The 18,148-nt window shown below is 36.1% G+C and overlaps 1 protein-coding gene across 4 annotated transcripts in view; it reads left to right on the top strand.

Annotated features, from left to right (window-relative positions):
* Positions 1-18,148, top strand: part of LACC1 (laccase domain containing 1) — a 67,634-nt gene that overhangs the window by 8,283 nt on the left and 41,203 nt on the right. For 2 of the 4 annotated variants that reach the window (XM_060129472.1, XM_060129474.1), the window contains exon 6: positions 119-279. In XM_060129472.1, the coding sequence (XP_059985455.1) occupies positions 119-278 (160 nt within the window). In that variant the 3' untranslated portion in view covers position 279. Of the gene's footprint in view, positions 1-118; positions 280-1,308; positions 3,175-3,238; positions 6,174-8,151; positions 8,289-10,054; positions 10,109-18,148 lie in introns of those variants that run through there. The other 2 variants (XR_009536848.1, XR_009536847.1) reach the window with 2 other exon arrangements.

The raw sequence follows: 18,148 nt of genomic DNA, 5'->3' as shown, positions 1-18,148 counted from the left end.
CATTGTTCCAAGCAAATCTTTCCCAGAATTCTTTTACAGCAATATCCGTACTTTTTCCATATTGCTTTGGCTGTTGGTAAAGTAAACTTTCTGTCTTTTGAAAAATCTTTATCCTAAGGATTCTTCTAGAACAGGGAGGAATTCTACCACAGAATATTCAGGACCAGAACCAAGATCTCAACCTCTGTACCTCCTGTCATCCTGACAAGTTTTTCTCCCATGTCCGAGATGGCCTTAACTTTGGTACACAGATTGGCTTCATATCAATTAGAGAATGAGGTATAGTAGCTTCTCTCTCCCTGCTCCCTCTCCCTTCTCCTCCCTCTTTCCACCTTTCCCTCCCCTCATTTTAAAAAATAATTAATTATATTTAACTTTACTTATTTATTCCTATAGGAAGAATTAATTCTCTACTCTTTAGTGAAGCAATAGTAGTAGAACAGTTAATTTTCTGTGACATACTCTAATATAAAGAGCAGCTACTTCTTTTCCTAGTTAATGAAGAATATATTATAAGTATATACAAAAGTATAAAAATAAAATAATTTTTTCATTAAAAAATCATGTTATATATGCCATTTAAATCTCCTATGTACTTGACATCTGTATATTTTTTTTTTGACATCTGTATATATTTTTTTGACATCCGTATATTTTCTATCATAACATCTTTATATCTTTCTTTTTTAAATTCTTTTAATTTTTGAGAAGAAATCTTTACATAAAAATTCGAAATTCTATAATGATAATACATACACAGACCAGCCTGGTTTTACAACCAAATTTCCAGCTGATTATCTATAGTAGGAGTTGGTCAGTTTTCTTTAAAGGGCTAGATAGTACATATTTTAGGCTTTGTGCAACATGTAGTCTCTGCTCAGCTATTCAACTCTGCTTTTGTAGAGCAAAAGCAGACAGGAGCAGGAATGAATGAGTATGTCCAGCTTCAGTAAAACTTTATTTACAAAACAAAGATTTGGTCCACAGGGTATAGTTTGCTGACACTTGAGCTACAATCATAGAGCAAGATTTAGCGTAATTTCATTAAATTAGTATTTCTTAGAGATGGACTTTTTTTTTTAGTTATACAAAAAATATTTTGTGACAGTGATTTGGCACTGACCCTTTAGCATATACCTGATTTTCTTTAAGGTTACTTTTAATTGAATTAATATCGTTTTTAGGCTTTACAATGTCTTTAACTCTTTAATATACAAAAGGCTTTGATAGATTTAGTGATTCTTACATTGATATTTTAATAGCACTACTAATGGCCTCCTCATATTTGATTTCTATGTATTTTTACAGATACTTGATTGGATTTTTGCATAACTATTTCCTGCTTCCTTCCAAACCAACTGTAAGAGAGAAATTTAGCTGTTTGATATACTTAAAACCAAAAGGATTATAATGAATAATTCATCTTTCAGATATATTTTCATTATTATCCAAAGCCAAATGATTTCATTGATTCTAACAATAACTGACACAAAATTAATATGATGTATTGGGTTGGCCAAAGATTTGCTCAGTTAATGAATACGTTGTTCAATAATGTTCTTGGTGAAAATGAAAAATGTGTCTTTTATTTTTACTTAAACCCAAATGAACTTTTTGGCCAACCCAATAGTTTATATGTTACACAGATAAGGATTATTCTTAAAGTTTGTAGTCTGTATTTGTTATGTAAATCAGGAATAGGTCTATTCAGTTTAGTATTTATTGGGTAGCCTCTATTTGTCAAGTGTTGTGTGAATCATAGGTGAAATCAAGATGAGTAATACTTTTTCCCTTTGAGTCTAATGCAGTGGAAGAGATAAACACTTCTAACACTTTAATTTTAATAGCCAAAGAGTACAGGAGAAGGGAGGATTAATTCTATGTGAAAGGCAGAATAGAGAAGGTATTACAGGGAACATGATTTACCACATGCGCCTGAAAGATGATGTATAGGCTTTTGACAAATAAAGAACAGCCATAACAGGTAGAGGGAATACCATAAACTAGGGCGTGAAGCTGTACGTGTATAACATGTTCTGCAAAGAGAAAGGTGTGGGCAGGAGTTACTGGAAAAACAGCTTAGAAACAGATTAGTTCAGGTCTTGAATACTGTGAGAGAGTTTGGAGTTTATTTTCCAGGCAAAGAGTAGGCATAGAAAGTAGGAGAGTGTTTTTATGTCCTTGGCATTATATTTAACAGGATGGATTTAACTTGTGAGAGACTAAAGCAGAGAGATTAGTTAAGAGGCAGTCACGATACTTTTAAAAACAAATAATGAAACCTGAATGCAGTGGAAATTAAAACAGAGGCAAGAGTAGATGAATTAGCGAGACATTTCAGAGATGGAATCTGCAGATCCTGTTCCTAGATCATGGAGGTAAGAGATGAGGAAGAGTGGAGAAGTCCCTGATGCCTCCACAGTCTCTGCTTGGCTGACTACCTAGAGTGGCAGCAAAGATGGGGAGGAGGTTTGGGGCAATGGGGAGGGATGATGAGATTGACACAAAGACTGAAGTACATCCAGGTGGAAATTATGTGGTCAACAATTAGAAATAGAGACCAGGAACCTGGGAGGGAGTTGCGAAAAAGACAGCAATTTGGGAGTTGGTTATGCAGAGGCAATGCCCGAGTCTGCTGGAATAGGCTGGATCATCTCCGTAGAAACATAGAGTGAGAAGAAGGGAGGTCCAAGGATGAAACCTCATGCAACACTTGCATTTGGAGAGCCAGAAGCTGAACCAGTCAAAACGATTGATCCTAGAAGAAAAAAATGTATAGTCATTTTGGAGAAAGAAGCCAGCATCGATATGAGAGGAAAAGAAATCTTCAGGGAGTTCCCTGGTGGCCTAGTGGTTAGGATTTGGTGCTTTCACTATGGAGGCCCAGATTTGATCCCTGGTCCGCATCTTGCATGCCATTCAGCGTGGCCAAAATACAAAAATAAATAAGTAAGTAAGTTAAAAAAAAAAAAGAAATCTTCAGAGAGAAAATGAGAAGAAACCAATGGATTAACCATGTTGAAGCTGTTCTATAGGTCATGGTGGAGGAGTCAGATTTCAGTTCTTTGAGGACGAGGATGCACCAGTGTCAACCCTTCTTCGCTAGTATTTATTGGAGAAAATAAAGCACCGAGGGCTGTATTTTGAAGCATGTGTGTGTGTGTGTGTGTGTGTGTGTGTGTGTGTGTGTGTGTGTGTGTGTGTGTGTGTGTGTGTGTGTGTGTGTGTGTGTGTGTAGGGGGGATGAGTAGTCTTAAGTGTATTTGTAGGCTGAAGAGAGGAGTTAGGCTGTTTTCACTTGGGAAAAATGGTATGTATGGTACATACTTTTAATGTGAATTGTCACATTGTACCTTAAAAAGCTTTCTTATTTCATACATATATTTCTTACCTGAATATGCAGAAAATTACATTTGTTTGGTACTTATAAAGGACTTTCAAGTCCATTACCTCATTTTACCTTTACAGGTACCTTGAAGTACATGTCAGGTGCTATTCCTTTTATTCAGATGAGAAAACTGAGCCTCGTTCAGGTAGAGGCTAAAATCACATAATTTGTGATAAAGTAAGATTTGAACCCACATCTTGTGACTCCAAATGTCATTTCAGATTTTACAGTTAATCAGAGCTATCTAAATTAAATTTTTGCAACTTTTTGTTAATATCACGTATTCATCCACTCAGTCAAAATTTTGTTGAGGTGCTAGGGTAGGTTAAAAATCATAGTTATGGCCCTCAAAATATTTAATATCCAGTGAAAGTGACATTCAATAAAGCAACAATTTTAATACTGTGATATGTGTTGTAAGGTTGCTTAATTCTTTTATGTAACTCATAGCTCAGTGTGAAATTTATATATAACACCTCATTTCTTCCAATTTAGGGAAGGCATTAAATACAAATCATAGGACAAACTCATGCAATCAAACTCATGTAAAATACTCTTGTTTCATGATAACAATAAGATTAAGAAATAATTCCATTGAGAAAGATGGATAATTTTCCAGTTCTTCACTGTATATTATTTTGTTGAATGCAGAGTATTAGGCAGCCATGTTTTACTTTATGTATCAAAGTACTCCAAAACCAAATAAAAATTATGTTTGATTATCTATGATTTTGCATTATCTGTGTCAAAGCATAGAATGAAAAGTTGTCTCCTTGCTGTTTTACTGAGTGAAAAGTATTTATTCAGTAACTCAAAAACAGAATGTTGGTTGTTAAATAGTCATATCTTATTGCCTCTACAAGATCTCTCTCATTTTTAAGCATTTGTATATAGGTTTCTGGGACTTTCAGGGTGTAACTACAATGATGACTTTTAATAAGTTTTCTGTTTTCAATCTAAGCACTACTACTAACTGCACATAGAAAATATAAGTTGTCATTTTAGTAAGACGATAAATTAAGTTTGTAAATCAGAGCTCATGACATGATTTTTTAGAGGTGCTAATTAGCGAACTAAAATTTATCTAATTGTAATTTTAAATTCTGAAGAGTAGCATAGTGATTAAATATGCTATACTCCATTGCTTTATAAAGCAAAGGAAAAAATGATCTTTCCACTAGGAGGTAGTATTTCTACAAGTAGCTCTGCTCTGTTTCTTGGTATAAAGTTGAACCAATCTTAATCTCTATTTATTTGTACAAAACACATATATAGCTCTTACTGTAGATGCAACTTATTATAGTTCAAGTAGGTAAAAACATTTAGGAATCCTCACCTACCTGGGTCTCACTTCTACAGAATCTCCAGTAACTGCTCTTCTGTAAATAGATTGGGGGGTGGGAGGGATTCAAAGAAGCTTATTCTGTGTCACATGACAAAAACATACATGATACCCATGGATTCAGAAGCTGGAAATAAGAGGACAGTGACATATGAACTCATTTTATATCTCAAAGTAGGATTTGATCTTTGTTTTCACTCAGTTGTCCTAAAGTTATACTTCCGATGTATCCATCCTTTTATGTGAACTCTTCGTGCCACCAATCTTAGACATGGATCTGTGTGTGTGCTAAATGGTAAACAAGAAGTATGTGCCATGTATGGTGCATAGCCTCTTTGCCCCAGCTACTGTAAAGTCACACAAAATACATTGGATGCAGTGGAATCATAGATTTCCCTCTATAAAAATTTTGTATATCGGGCAGTAAAGAATGGAAGCATGGTCCTTATGCTCACTGTATGTGTTTATGGGAGCTCTGGTCTAGAGCACGTCCATTTCCATTGTAGGCAGTGTTTTTAAACTTTACTTGTGATTTCAAAGATGAGGCAACTGCTGTAAGTAATGCATTGTTCCGTGTGAGGTCATTGCTTAATGAAGGAAAAAGAAATCTGCCAGTACTGCTTTTTCCGGATTAATGCATTTGGTTTGGACTCACAATGATTATATGTCAGTTGTGTGGAGACAAACTTCTCATACTCTCCGTAGACACATTTTCTTCGTAGAGAAAGAAATGGTTACATCACGCTCCCTATGTCTGTGCCAATTGCCTGAGGTGAGCTATGTCCTTTCTGTATCTGGAGCAGGCTTTTTCTTTTATGTAGTTCTCAAAAGACTGGGGTGTCCAGTTACTGTATCTTATTAAACAATTAAAATTTCTAGCAGATTCAGTAGCTCAAAATACCACATTCCTTTCTAACAACAACAAAAAGGGTACTCTCATTCCATGAGAAACATCTGTAGAAAATAGACCTGTTTGTGGTGACAATTGAGTTTTGAATTTTTATTTTCCTTTATTTTCTTCTATTTATTTTTGCATCATACATTCCTACAGTTTACATCTTACCAGTGCTTCCCTATTATTTCACTTTCCTTAAGTACTTGTTTTAGCCTGAATCTAATCAAGCTCTAGAGCTAATTATCAATGTGTAAGAAATATGGGGGAGGGAGGATTAAGTTAAAGGATACCACAAATTTGGGGTGGTAAAAAAGTGATCCACTTTTTGAAACTGGTCAAGAATTTTAAAAAGGGTGGGAGATACAGCTGAAACCAATATGTCAACTATACTTCAATAAAATTTTTTTTAAATAAAAAAGTGGCTATATCATTTTACCAAAAAAAAAGATAGGAGGGGGACTATTCTGGATTAAAATAAATTTATTAGACCTAACAGTCCCATGAAATGAGTGGGCCTAGTTTGGATTCCAATGAGAAGAAATAAACTATAGAACATATTTTTGAGACAATTGGGAAAAATTTGAATATGATCTAGGTATTAAATGATGCCAGGAATTATCATTAGTTTTTCTAGAGGTTAATGATATTGAAGTTCTGTAAAAAATATCTATGTTGATCTGTATTGAACTGTGTAGGAGTATTGAACTGTGTAACTGTGTTACATGCCAGTTGCTACCAAATGTTTCAATAATAATGATAGTAATAAGGATATGATGGAAACATGGCAAAATCTTGAACTGTTAAACCCGAGCGATGGTTATCTGGGGGTTCATTGTACTGTTTTCTCTACTTTCGTGAATGTTTGAAATTTAGCCATAATTTTAAAAAATTTAAACTTCTTGCACTGCTAGTAATATTTAAAGTAACAATTTTTGTTTAGAAAATGTACACATTTCAATTTTCTTTATTAAAGCAGAAGATGAACATTGTCAACTCATTCTTTTATATGCATGGTGTGGGGAGTGGAGAGGAGAAAGCAAACATATCTGACTGTTGGATTCTTGTTTGAATGAAGAATATGAGGATTATATGCCATTTATATTAACACAGGAGGTCTATAATTCACAAAATAGGAAACAATAAGGAGCCACACTTTTCTGCTAAATAACTATCCTAAAATAATAAGCTTACTTTTACATTTTCTATTATATTAAGTGGAATCTGGTTGGTATGATGATTCCTTTAATGAAAAACTACGTGGAACTTCCACCCTCTGGCATAAGAATAGAATAGAATAAAAGTGTATGGCTTAATAGCAGTTTATGGTAAAAGTTAGTGTTTTTCAATGAGAATTAATGGGACTGCCAAAAAACCTCATGGGATCCCAGGTTGCCATATAGAAATATACTTCTAGGATGAGCAAAGCAATGTTTCTATTCTGTTCTAAATTGATTAGACCATACTTGGGGTATTGTAGTACATTTTGGGAAGTACCCCTTAAACAAGGTCAGAGAAAAGCAATACTAATGGTGAGGGGGCCCAAAGCCAGATTATGGGAGGGATGGGTCAAAGGGACTAGAAATGATTAGCTTGGAGAAAAGAAGTCTCAGTGGAATTTAAACAACACACCATAGATATTTGAAGTACAGAATGCTGATGGAATAGAAAAAAATAGAACAAATTAGTGGAAATTATAGGAAGACTGATTTTGGATTAGTATGAATGTTGAGAAAGACTATCTGCCATGGGCCTTAAGTACTCCAGGAGGGCCCTGTTTGCTCTTTTTTTTCCAGGACATTTATCAGGGTTGTGTTTACAGCAAGCAATCTTGAGGGATAGGTTAAGATACCATTTTGGAGAAAAGGCAGACTTGCTTACCACTTATTATAAAAGTGAATTCCCCAAGCTCAGTGTTCTTAACCTAGGACAAAAACCTACTATGTGCATACAATACACCTGAGCCCCTCTTTGGTGCCCCCATGGGACTTGGAGGGAAGGGAACTAACTCAGATAAGATGTTTATCCTACTTGTTAACTATGAATAATGAAATCTTTTGTCTCTAACTCAGTCATCTCACATCTTCTGCCAGTACTGGTGATAGACTAATTTATTAGCCCATAAGTAGGATTAGATTGATAAATCCCAGATCCAAGAAAGAAGCACATTAGTTCGTGGGTTCCCTATTGAGAGGTGTTCAAAAGTGAATGGATAAACCTCTATTTAGGATACTGCATAAACATAGCAAAAACCAAAGCCCCAGACTAGTTTTCCTTAGACATTCAATGTCATGCCAATTGCATAAATTTTATTTTTCTTTTTAGGAAAGACAGTATATAAATTTAGACTTGTCTGTAGAATACCAGAAGATTCTTACTGAGTTACTCCAAGAGAATATTGCTATGCCCCTCCAAGTTGAACCACTAGGAAATCCCTATATAAACATGGCCTCAATACGTATTTAAATGACCCAACTTCACCCATTGTCTCTGTGTATCCCTAATCTCATATTTTTTATTTGCCTTCAGATGAAGGGAGACTCAAAATTATTATGCCAAAGATGTAATTCATCTCTGATTTCACGTCAAAGCTTTTAGCACCCTGGGGAGTTAAGACTGGAATCTCGAATCTCTGCCTTGACAGCCCTCTTTCTGCCATATGACGAGTTAAGTATCTCTGACTTGTCCTATTGGAAATTCATGAACATAAGTTTTATTAGCGTTAATGAAACTTTAGTATCTAATGTGGTGGTAAGCACACTCAATATTTTTCTTTCATTGCTGAAAGCCTTTCATAATATTTACCAGAATACTTTGAAAAATGTGTATTAAAATCTAGTCTGGCTTTCTGAATGAGTGGTGTGATTCCGGTTTGGATCACATATTATATCACTGAACATAAAGTTTTAACACTAGCATCATGGTGATAACCTCTCACAGTCTTCCTTTGTCTTTTCCTTTGCATATGATTTGTGCATCATGTACATTCATCCACTGGGTGGCAATGTGTACTCGAGAATGTTTACTGTTTCTAGTTCCCTCAGTCTAACTGAAATTAAGACATCAAACTTTTATTTGGAAAATTGTCATTGTATCAAATCTTAAGAAACAATATTGCCTGAATTCAAGCTCCTACCTACAGAGAATTTAATAATGTTAATACTTCCTACCATTTACTCTTAACCACATTCTTCTTCCAATATGTTCACAGGCCACACATTTGCAAAATAGATGATCTCTTGTGCTCTTCTCAATCCATGCCATTTTATAATTATTCCTTAAACACACACATGCCCCTTCTATTTTCCCCTAAACTATTTTCTGACCCCAACACTCTTAGTTCCCCACCTCTCATTTCTGTGGCTCTTGCCTGACAGTGAATTTTTCCCCTTTTCCATTTTGTTTCTTAAATACCACATCTCCTTCACAGTGAAATCAAGAGACACATCACTAAGCTCCTATATAACATAGTATACATGCTCTCTGGTTCTGTACTACATCCTAGATAAGGAGAGCAGATTCAGGAGATTCATTGAGTCTTGGGAAGTCCTGTAGTTCCCTTTCACTTGACTTAATTGTCCAAAATGCAGAATAATACTAATTAACTAGCTCTGTGTAAGATTTATCTTCAAGTTAAGAGGGGGAAAAACTTCCAAATTAAATTGTATATTAAGTGTGATTACAACATGAGAAAACCCACAAAACTTTATATATTTTTTAAAAATTGAAAATAAAATAGTAGTAATAGTAGTTGCATTAGATGGTGAGATTATGAAAACTTTTGTTTCCCCTTTCTGCTTTTCTGTATTTTTCTATATTTTCTATTTTTTCTATGTATTTTAATGAACTATACTTTTTTCAAAAGAAAAAATTATATCTAACTGTGCCTAAACCATATTTTATCTTTCTCTTTCCTGGATTGAAAACCTCCTTTTTCTTTCACATATCCTTGGCTGTCTAATTTTCCAAAAGGTACTTAATAATATTTTGACGTTTCCTTGAATCTCCACATGGTGCTGAGTGTGATGGGAGGTTTGGCTCGTGCTTTCTTTTTTTAAAAACAATCTTTATTTTAGCATAGTTTTAGCATTGTAAAATTGTAAAAACCCCACTTTTCCCTATTACTAACATCTTACGTTAGTTTGGTACATTTGTTGCAATTAATGAACCAATATTGATACAATATTGTTAACTAAAGTTCATACCTTATTCAGATTTCCTTTGTTTTCGAGTCCTTTGTTCTGTTCCAGGATCCTATCCAGGACACCACATTACATTTAGCCATCATATCTCCTTAAGCTCCTCTTGGATGTGACAGTTTCTCAAGCTTTCCTTATTTTTTCATGACCTCAGCAGCTTTGAGGAATACTCGTTAGGTATTTTGTAGAATGCCCCTCAACTGGGATTTCTCTGATGTGTTTCTATTGAATAGACTTGAATTATGGATATTGGGGAAGAAGACTGCAGAGGTGAAGTCATGTCAAGGGTAAGTACTAATCAGCATGACTTAGCACCATTGATCACCTTGCTGAGGTAGTGTTTGTCAGGTTTCTCCATGATAAAGTCACTCTTTCATTCCTCCTTTCCATGCTTTATACTCTTTGGTGGTGTGTACACAGCTATACTTAGTAGGGAATTATGTTCCACCTCTGTGAAGGGAGATTATCTACATAAATAATTGGAAAATTTTCTGCACAGATTTATCTACTCTCCTCCCTTTATTATTTATTCAATAATTTATTTATATCCAAAGGAAACAAAAACACTAATTTGAAAACATACATGCACCCCAGTGTCCATAGCAGCACTATTCACAATAGCCAAGATATGGAAGCAACCCAAATGTCCATCCATGAATGGATAAAGGAGATGTGGTACATATATACAATGGAATACTTTATCCATGAATGGATAAAGGAGATGTGGTGCGTATATACAATGGAATACTACTCAGCCATAAAAAGAATGAAATAATGTCATTAGCAGCAATATAGGTGGATTTAGATTATCATACTAAGTGAAGTAAGACAAAGACAAATATCATATGATATCAGTCATGTGGAATCTAAAAAATAAAGTGAACGAATGAATATAACAAAAGAGACAGACTCACAGATAAAGAGAACAAACTAGTGGTTACTGGTGGGGAGAGGGAAGGGGGAGGGGCAAGATAGGGGTAGGGGATTAAGAGGTACAAACTACTATGTATAAAATAAATAAGCTACAGGATATGTTGTACAACAGGGAATATAGTCAATATTTTATAATAATTTTAAATGGAGTATAATCTGTAAAAATTTTGAATCACTATGGTGTACACTTGAAACTAAAATATTGTAAATGAACTAAATATTTCAATTAAAAACAATACAAAACAAAATTCAGTCATCCCCAATGAATCTTTCTGTACTTTTAGTACTGATATGTAGCTTCTCTTCTGGCCCTACTTAGAGATTCTACAGACACCAACACTGAGACCCAGAGATCTGGTGACTTTCTTAGGTCACCCCACAGTTAATAGTATGGAACTGGATGCCTACACACTTGACCTTCGACCTTCAGGTCAGAGCTCTTTTCACCACAGACCTTTGCCTCATTTAATAATTGATTTATACATTTAGCTCATTCATTTGTTCAACAAAAAATGCCTGAGTAACTGCTTCATACCTGACACTGTGCTAGGATTTGCAGGTACCTACAAATTTGGAGAGTTTATACCACTTTAAATAGAATCTAAAATTGGGTATACTGCCACCAGGTGGCGTAAACCCTCAGACTGGCAAGGATATTTGTAAGTAATTTATAGGTAACCATTCAGTTTTTCCTCTTAGACATTTTTTCAAATTCAGGTGGTGAGAACTTGTCTGAATGTGTAATCCAGGTTTATCATGTTCTGCGAAGGTGCAGCCAATCTTCCAGCCTCCCAGGCAGAAATCTTTGAGTTATTTTTGTTTCATTTCATGTTTTACTTATTGAGTCACTGCTTGTTCAAACTGGCTTCTTCGTTTACCTATAACCCCTTCATAAATATCTCCAATTTAGAAGTGTCAGGGTAAAAACACCCTGGTCTGGTCTCAGCCTCCTGCAATTTCACTGCTGCTTCTGAGCCTTTGCTCCTGATGTTCTCTTTCCCTGAAATTCCTCCTTTAAACTCTTTCATCACTGACTCACCCATGTTCAGCAAACACTGGAGTAGTCATTATGGTGACTGGTAATATATGAAGTCCCAAACTACATACTCTCTCCACATACTGCTGTGTCCCTCCCTACTCTTCTGAGGGTAGAGGATATCTAGTTGGTAAAATGGGTGTATGAACAAATACATTGAAAGCATTTACCAGGCACAGTGGTGACAAAAGTATCAGCCTTGTAGAGATGGTCAAGAAAGAAATTGGCCCCTGGGTTAGGACTGAAGTTAACTCAAACAGTATAAATGGATACAGAGTTAAAGATGGTTTTACATAGTGAGATGAAATGGCACGGTATTTCAAAGTCTGACAATTTTAGCATAGGTAGAAGGTACGATGTATGTAGGCAAATGCTTAAAGTTGGTATGAAAAAGAAAGGCAGGGATCAGATTATGAGGCCCTTTGAATGACACGCAAAAAAGTTAGGACTTTATGCTTTAGACATTAAGAGTCATTTTAATATTTAGAAAGGGGGATGACACAAACATTTGCATTTTAGAAAGATCATCTGCAGCTGTATGTGGCATGGATTGGAGAGAGGTGAGACCAGATATAAGGTAACCAGTTAGGAAATGACCATAGAGCCTGGGTGGAGAAACTAAGGCCCGAACCAAGGAAGAAGCTGTCTGAAGGAGACGCAGGGATGAATCGGAGAGATTCAACAGAATTTGATGAGGAATCAAATATGAGAGTAAGAAGAGTGCTGGATAACCACTGGTATCCTGATTTAGGTCACTGGGTGAGTGGTGATGTCATTAAGCAGGATAGAGGATACAGGAGGCTGAGCAGTTTTTAGGTGGTGGTGGTAATGAATGTCTCGAGTCTACTTTGGGACATATTATCTGATTATTTGCACTAATCAACTTCATACATTATTAACACACAGGTTAGAACGAAAAGTCTCCGTAAAGAAACATCTCCTACTACCACACATCAATCTAATCAATATGCAGTCAAAAATATTTTAGGAGTTAAGTGAATGGGTCTTGTGGAACACATATTCCAAACTTTCCAAGACAGGTTCACTTCCTACAGTATTATTCTTTTTAATAAACACAAGTCATTAAATATATAAATTTAAGATGATTTAATTTTTTATCTCTTGTAAGACTTTTCTCATAAGGAAGTCCATACATTATTAAAAGGTTTAAGCTATGAGTCCTGCTAGTTAGGAATCTGCGGACTAATCCATACGAAGCACTCAACACCCAGTGAAGAGCTGCTTAGTGGTAAACTGTGTTGGTGTAAGGGCTCGTGGTGCATCCAGAAAGTGGCTGTCATTTTGGACAGAGAGGGCTGTGCTGAGAAGAGGCTGGAACTGCAGCAAAGCTCTGAAGAATGAACAGTATCTGAAAGTCAGACACTGAGTGAGCAGAGCAGCCTTAGGAAAGGAATCAAATTGGAAATAACCTCAACGTGTCCAAGGGAGATGGAGGACCATGGCCTATCTTGATTAGTCTTTCGACTCAGCCACAGAGAGAGGCTGCTAGGTGGTGTGACTCATATTTCTGCCTTCCTATATCCAGCTCCTCTTCACTTTGTGATCATTTTTCTAAGGTATAATGAAAATTTCTAGTTGTGTGGTTTCCAAGGTTTTTTTTTTCATTCCCTTCCTGACTTTTTCCCATTTCCATCTCATTCTGAATTTTAGCTTTTCTTTTTTAAAATTTTTTTATTTATTATTTTTTAACATCTTTACTGGAGTATAATTGCTTTACAATGGTGTGTTAGTTTCTGCTTTATAACAAAGTGAATCAACTATACATATACATATATCCCCATATCTCCTCCCTCTTGCGTCTCCCTCCCACTCTCCCTATACCACCACTCTAGGTGGTCAAAAAGCACCGAGCTGATCTCCCTGTGCTATGCAGCTGCTTCCCACTAGCTATTTTACATTTGGCAGTGTATATATGTCCATGCCACTCTCTCACTTCGTCCCAACTTTTCTGACCTTAGTCCTAAAAGCTTTTGCTAAGTTTTAGGATTCCCTAGTCACCTTACTTTCTATTTTGGGTAAGATTCCCATTTTCCTGTGAGGTATACATGCAGTCTTTTGAGATATTGAGATATTCTTCTAGCATATTTTCAAGAACTGTGGATAGATAAACACATGGTACTGAAAAATCCATAATGTAAGGTGGATATATAATCATGCCTCCTGCATAGTAGCCATCTGATAAATCTTTATAAATGAATGAATTTTATGTAATAACCTATTAAAAAAAGAATACATCTTTTCTATTACACATTTTTCACAAGGACTTTTTACCACCAGAGCAAGAAGTACAGTAGAGGCTCCAGGGATAAGTGGCGAGGTCACATTTCTTCTGAGATAATTCCTTTGGCTTCTCCTTTAAGTCAAGTCAAGCTCTGACTCCTGATGCTCTGAGGTGAGGTGAGGGTCAGGGACCTTGTGTGTCAACCCCCTTCTCTCCAGGGGGCCTTAGCTCAGGGATCTGTAAGAAGTGTATCAAAACATTAGTCCAAGTGTCTGACTCCACTTCAGCTATTTGTGTTTGAAATTTTGTATTTGAAAACAGTTTGCTCTTTAAAGTTGGTGAACATTCCTTTTATAATTTGTTTACACTCTTTGTTGGACAAGCTACTAATATTACTGATAGAGCAAAATTAAAATTAAACTAGCCTCACTCTGATGGTTGATTATAAATCCCAAATTAGCAAAGTCCAATTAATGAGGTTGTATTATCTACGTATATATGTGTATGTATACAGGGTTACATGTATATGAATTAAGAATGATAGCAATTTAGAAATAGAGGGACACAGAGAAATGAATTCTATTTAAAGCCTACATTTTTGCAGATGAAGAGATTTGCAACTGGTAAATTGTTCTTCTTTTACCCAAGAGACTAGTTCTATATTTAAACACAATCCAGAAATAGCCTCCTTTACAGACATAACTTGCTATGACTCCACGGCTCCACTGAGCACATACATATTATGTAATGCTCTTACTTCTATTAGCTGTGTCTTATCATCTCCCATAAGTCTCCAGCCACTTTGAAGATAGAGATTTTATTTGTCTTTGCACAATCCCCACAATACCTGTCCCAGCCCATCCCCATGCCTTATACTGGATTGAGCATCAGTCAAACCAGTAGGCAGCCATGATCCTGCACTGATATCAAGGAATCAACCATTAAGGTGATAGATCTCTTGTAAGCTTTGCAAATTTTCTTCTGCTCCAGTACATCTGACAATTTCCCCAGATAACCTTGTTCGCTATTTGGAGTCCTGTGGTCTCTACTCCTCTCCTGATAGTAGGAAGCTGTGCCCTTATGCTAAGGCTCTCCCATCCCGTTGTTTCCCTACGCTAATACCAACAACTGCAGTGGGCTGCACTGGGTTTGCCATTCTCTGGTTTGGATGCAATTTAGAATTGCCGCCACTCCCCAGCCCCCCTTTTGTGGTGCCCCTTGGCTCAACCTCCTCCATCCCGGCATGCTGGGTGGTAAGTAATGCAGGCAGCATGTGTAATCCCACCCTGAGATCTAAAGCTCTTGCTTGCCTGGTACTGTTACATAAAATAAATGGATATTGAATAATTCAAAAGAGTGAATTTGGACATTAATTATTCACTCAACAAATATTTATTGAGTACCTAATATATACCATACCAGACTTTTTCCTGGGTGCTGGAGATGCAGCAGGTAACAAGATCAAATTTCTGCCCTCATGAAGGGCATTCTAGTCAAGAGGGATACAATAAACAAATAAATTAATAGATCTATAATATAAAGTCACTGCTAAAGAGTAAGTGCTGTGAAAAAACAAGAAGCAGGGAAAGGGAATAGGAAATGACATCACTAATCAACATCACTAATCATCAGGGAAATACGAATCAAAACCTCAATGAGCTATCACCTCACACTGTCAAAATGGCTATTATCAAAAAGACAAGAAATAACAGGTGTTGGCGAGGATGTGGAAAAAAGGGAACCCCTGTGTATTGTTGGTGAGATTGTAAATTGGTGCAGGCACTATGGAAAACGGTGTGGAGGTTTCTCAAAAAATTAAAAATAAAAAAAAAAAGAGGCATTGCTGCTGAATGGGAAGTCATTATTATTGTGACAAATGTTTCTGAGAGGTCATAGTTCATTTATTGAGTGTCTTTCATTTGCTGGGTATTTGTTGGGCATTTAAGATTTAGAGATGGATAAGACACAGTCCCTGCCCTCAAGAAGCTCCAGGACAGAACTGTGAACAAATCAAAATGTCATGGAACGAATGCAACAAAAGCATTTACCATTCTCCAAGCTTGCTTTATTGTTCCCACTTCATACATTAGAAACCAAGACTCAGGATTAAATGATTTGTTCAGTATGATACCACAGACAAAACTGAAATCCAACACGGGGATAGGGAGTTAAAACCTAAACCCTTCCTGTCATTCTATACAACCTTTCTCAGAAAGTGAATGCAGAGGTGATCCAGTCCAATACCTCACTGGAGGCTGGAATCCTTGTAACCTTAAGTAGCAAAAAGCTAGCATCTTGGTGAATTGGGCCCCACGATAATGGATGTAAAATGGATTACATATGCTTTGTCCTGCTTTATAATTCTACGCTTTTTACCCATTGACTTAGATTGCCCATCAAAATAACATTTATAATGTTAAATAGTGAGTTAGATTTGCATACGTATCCTGGGCTAGTAGAAATCTGAGATGTCCACTGGATGATACTTTGGTCAGTTTTTAAAATATCTGAGTCACAGTCCATAGCCTTTTAGTGGATTGAATTTTTGTTGATATAAACTATTTTGATGATAAAGGCAAAACCGAATGGATCATCAGGTCGTCCATTCCTGAGAAGTTAAAAGGATTGTGGACAGTAATATGGTATCCCGAGGGCTGGAGTGTATGTATAATTACAACTTTCAGCTCTGTTAGCCACTATGAAGCTATTACTATAATCTTCTATATCAGTATTTATTAAGTGTGTCATAACAGTTCCAATATGAAATGGCTCTTCATATTTGTTCAGAAAAAATATCTGTGAGCTAATTTTTGCAGAACATTTACCATAACTCTGTTAAGAAAAATTATAGGTACCCTACTAATTGTTCCCATGTTAAGAAAGAGAAACTAAACTAGAGCAGGAAATAAAAAATATGCGTTTCACTTGGGTACAGTAATAAGTCATTCGAAGAGTCCAAGATAGGACAGGATTCTAGTGGCTACTAGTGTGGATTAATAGAGTTTTAGATTTTGAAATAAAACTTTTGGGGAATGTGAAGGGCACAAAAACAAACCCACCCACTAAGGCTTAATTTTCTGTAGCCTAACAGAAATTTAATGAGTACATTTAATGCTCAGGCAAGAACTGGGATAATTATGAAGACTAGAAAGGATTAGAAAGCTTGGTGAATCAGAACAATGTTTCTGTGCCATCATTTTACACTGGAGGATGTTTGCGTTTTGTTCATTTCTTGTAGTGAGTTTCACATTGGCTACTTGAGGTCTGGTATTTGGGTTTACTTCAGTTCCAGTTAGCATAATACTGAACGCCAATGTTTTGTTACTTCAGTGTTCCCTCCTTTCACGATTCCCAAGTTTGTCAGCACTAGAGGAAGACCTTCCATGGAAGCTTAGTATTGAAAGTCTGTCTCAGTATTGAGAGTTTCTTACGCCAACAGAGACCCTGCAGCAAAGCTGCAGATGTTGCTTTCCCACCTTGATGGTGGAGCATCGGAGCTGAGTTGGGCCTATTCTTCAGGTAGCCTTCACTGCTGAATCTGCTAGAAAACACTTTCAATAGACCTCTGGTGGAATCTGGAAAATAATGACAAGAAAAAAAAGTCCCTCAACTGCAGGTCTAGATACTCAGAAAATGTTTTATTTACAGTGGGCAAATATCCTTAGAGAGTTTTAGGAGCTATTCCCACATGTGTGTTTGATATAGAAACAGGATCTCAGTTATTTCTATCTCTGGAGGGGATATTTGTTTATACAACAGAAGGGTGAGGTTTTAGAATGTTTTGTCTATGAACCTATGTGAGCAGGCCCCTAGTATAAGGAATTAGGTCTATTAGGATCTATCCATTATTACTATCTAGCTATTAGGGTCTATTAGGAATTGATACATTTTCTTTTTATTATTTTTCTTTTTTGTCTTATTTTTAAAAAGACAAGTGGATGGAAAAATGTATTGGCCCTCTTCCTTTGGATCAGAAGGTAAACATTCTCGCATTATGGAATAAATTATTTGGAAAAGGGTAAATTGAAGAGTTAGAACAATTTGAGATGGGAACACACAGCCTATTTCTCTGCCAATAATGGACATTACCTCATGACTATGTTTGAAATTTTCCTC

This window comes from Lagenorhynchus albirostris, chromosome 18 (genome assembly GCF_949774975.1).
Source record: "Lagenorhynchus albirostris chromosome 18, mLagAlb1.1, whole genome shotgun sequence".
Lineage (NCBI taxonomy): Eukaryota > Metazoa > Chordata > Mammalia > Artiodactyla > Delphinidae > Lagenorhynchus > Lagenorhynchus albirostris.
Note: the sequence above shows the minus strand (reverse complement) of the source record. Positions and strands in the feature narration are given on the sequence as shown.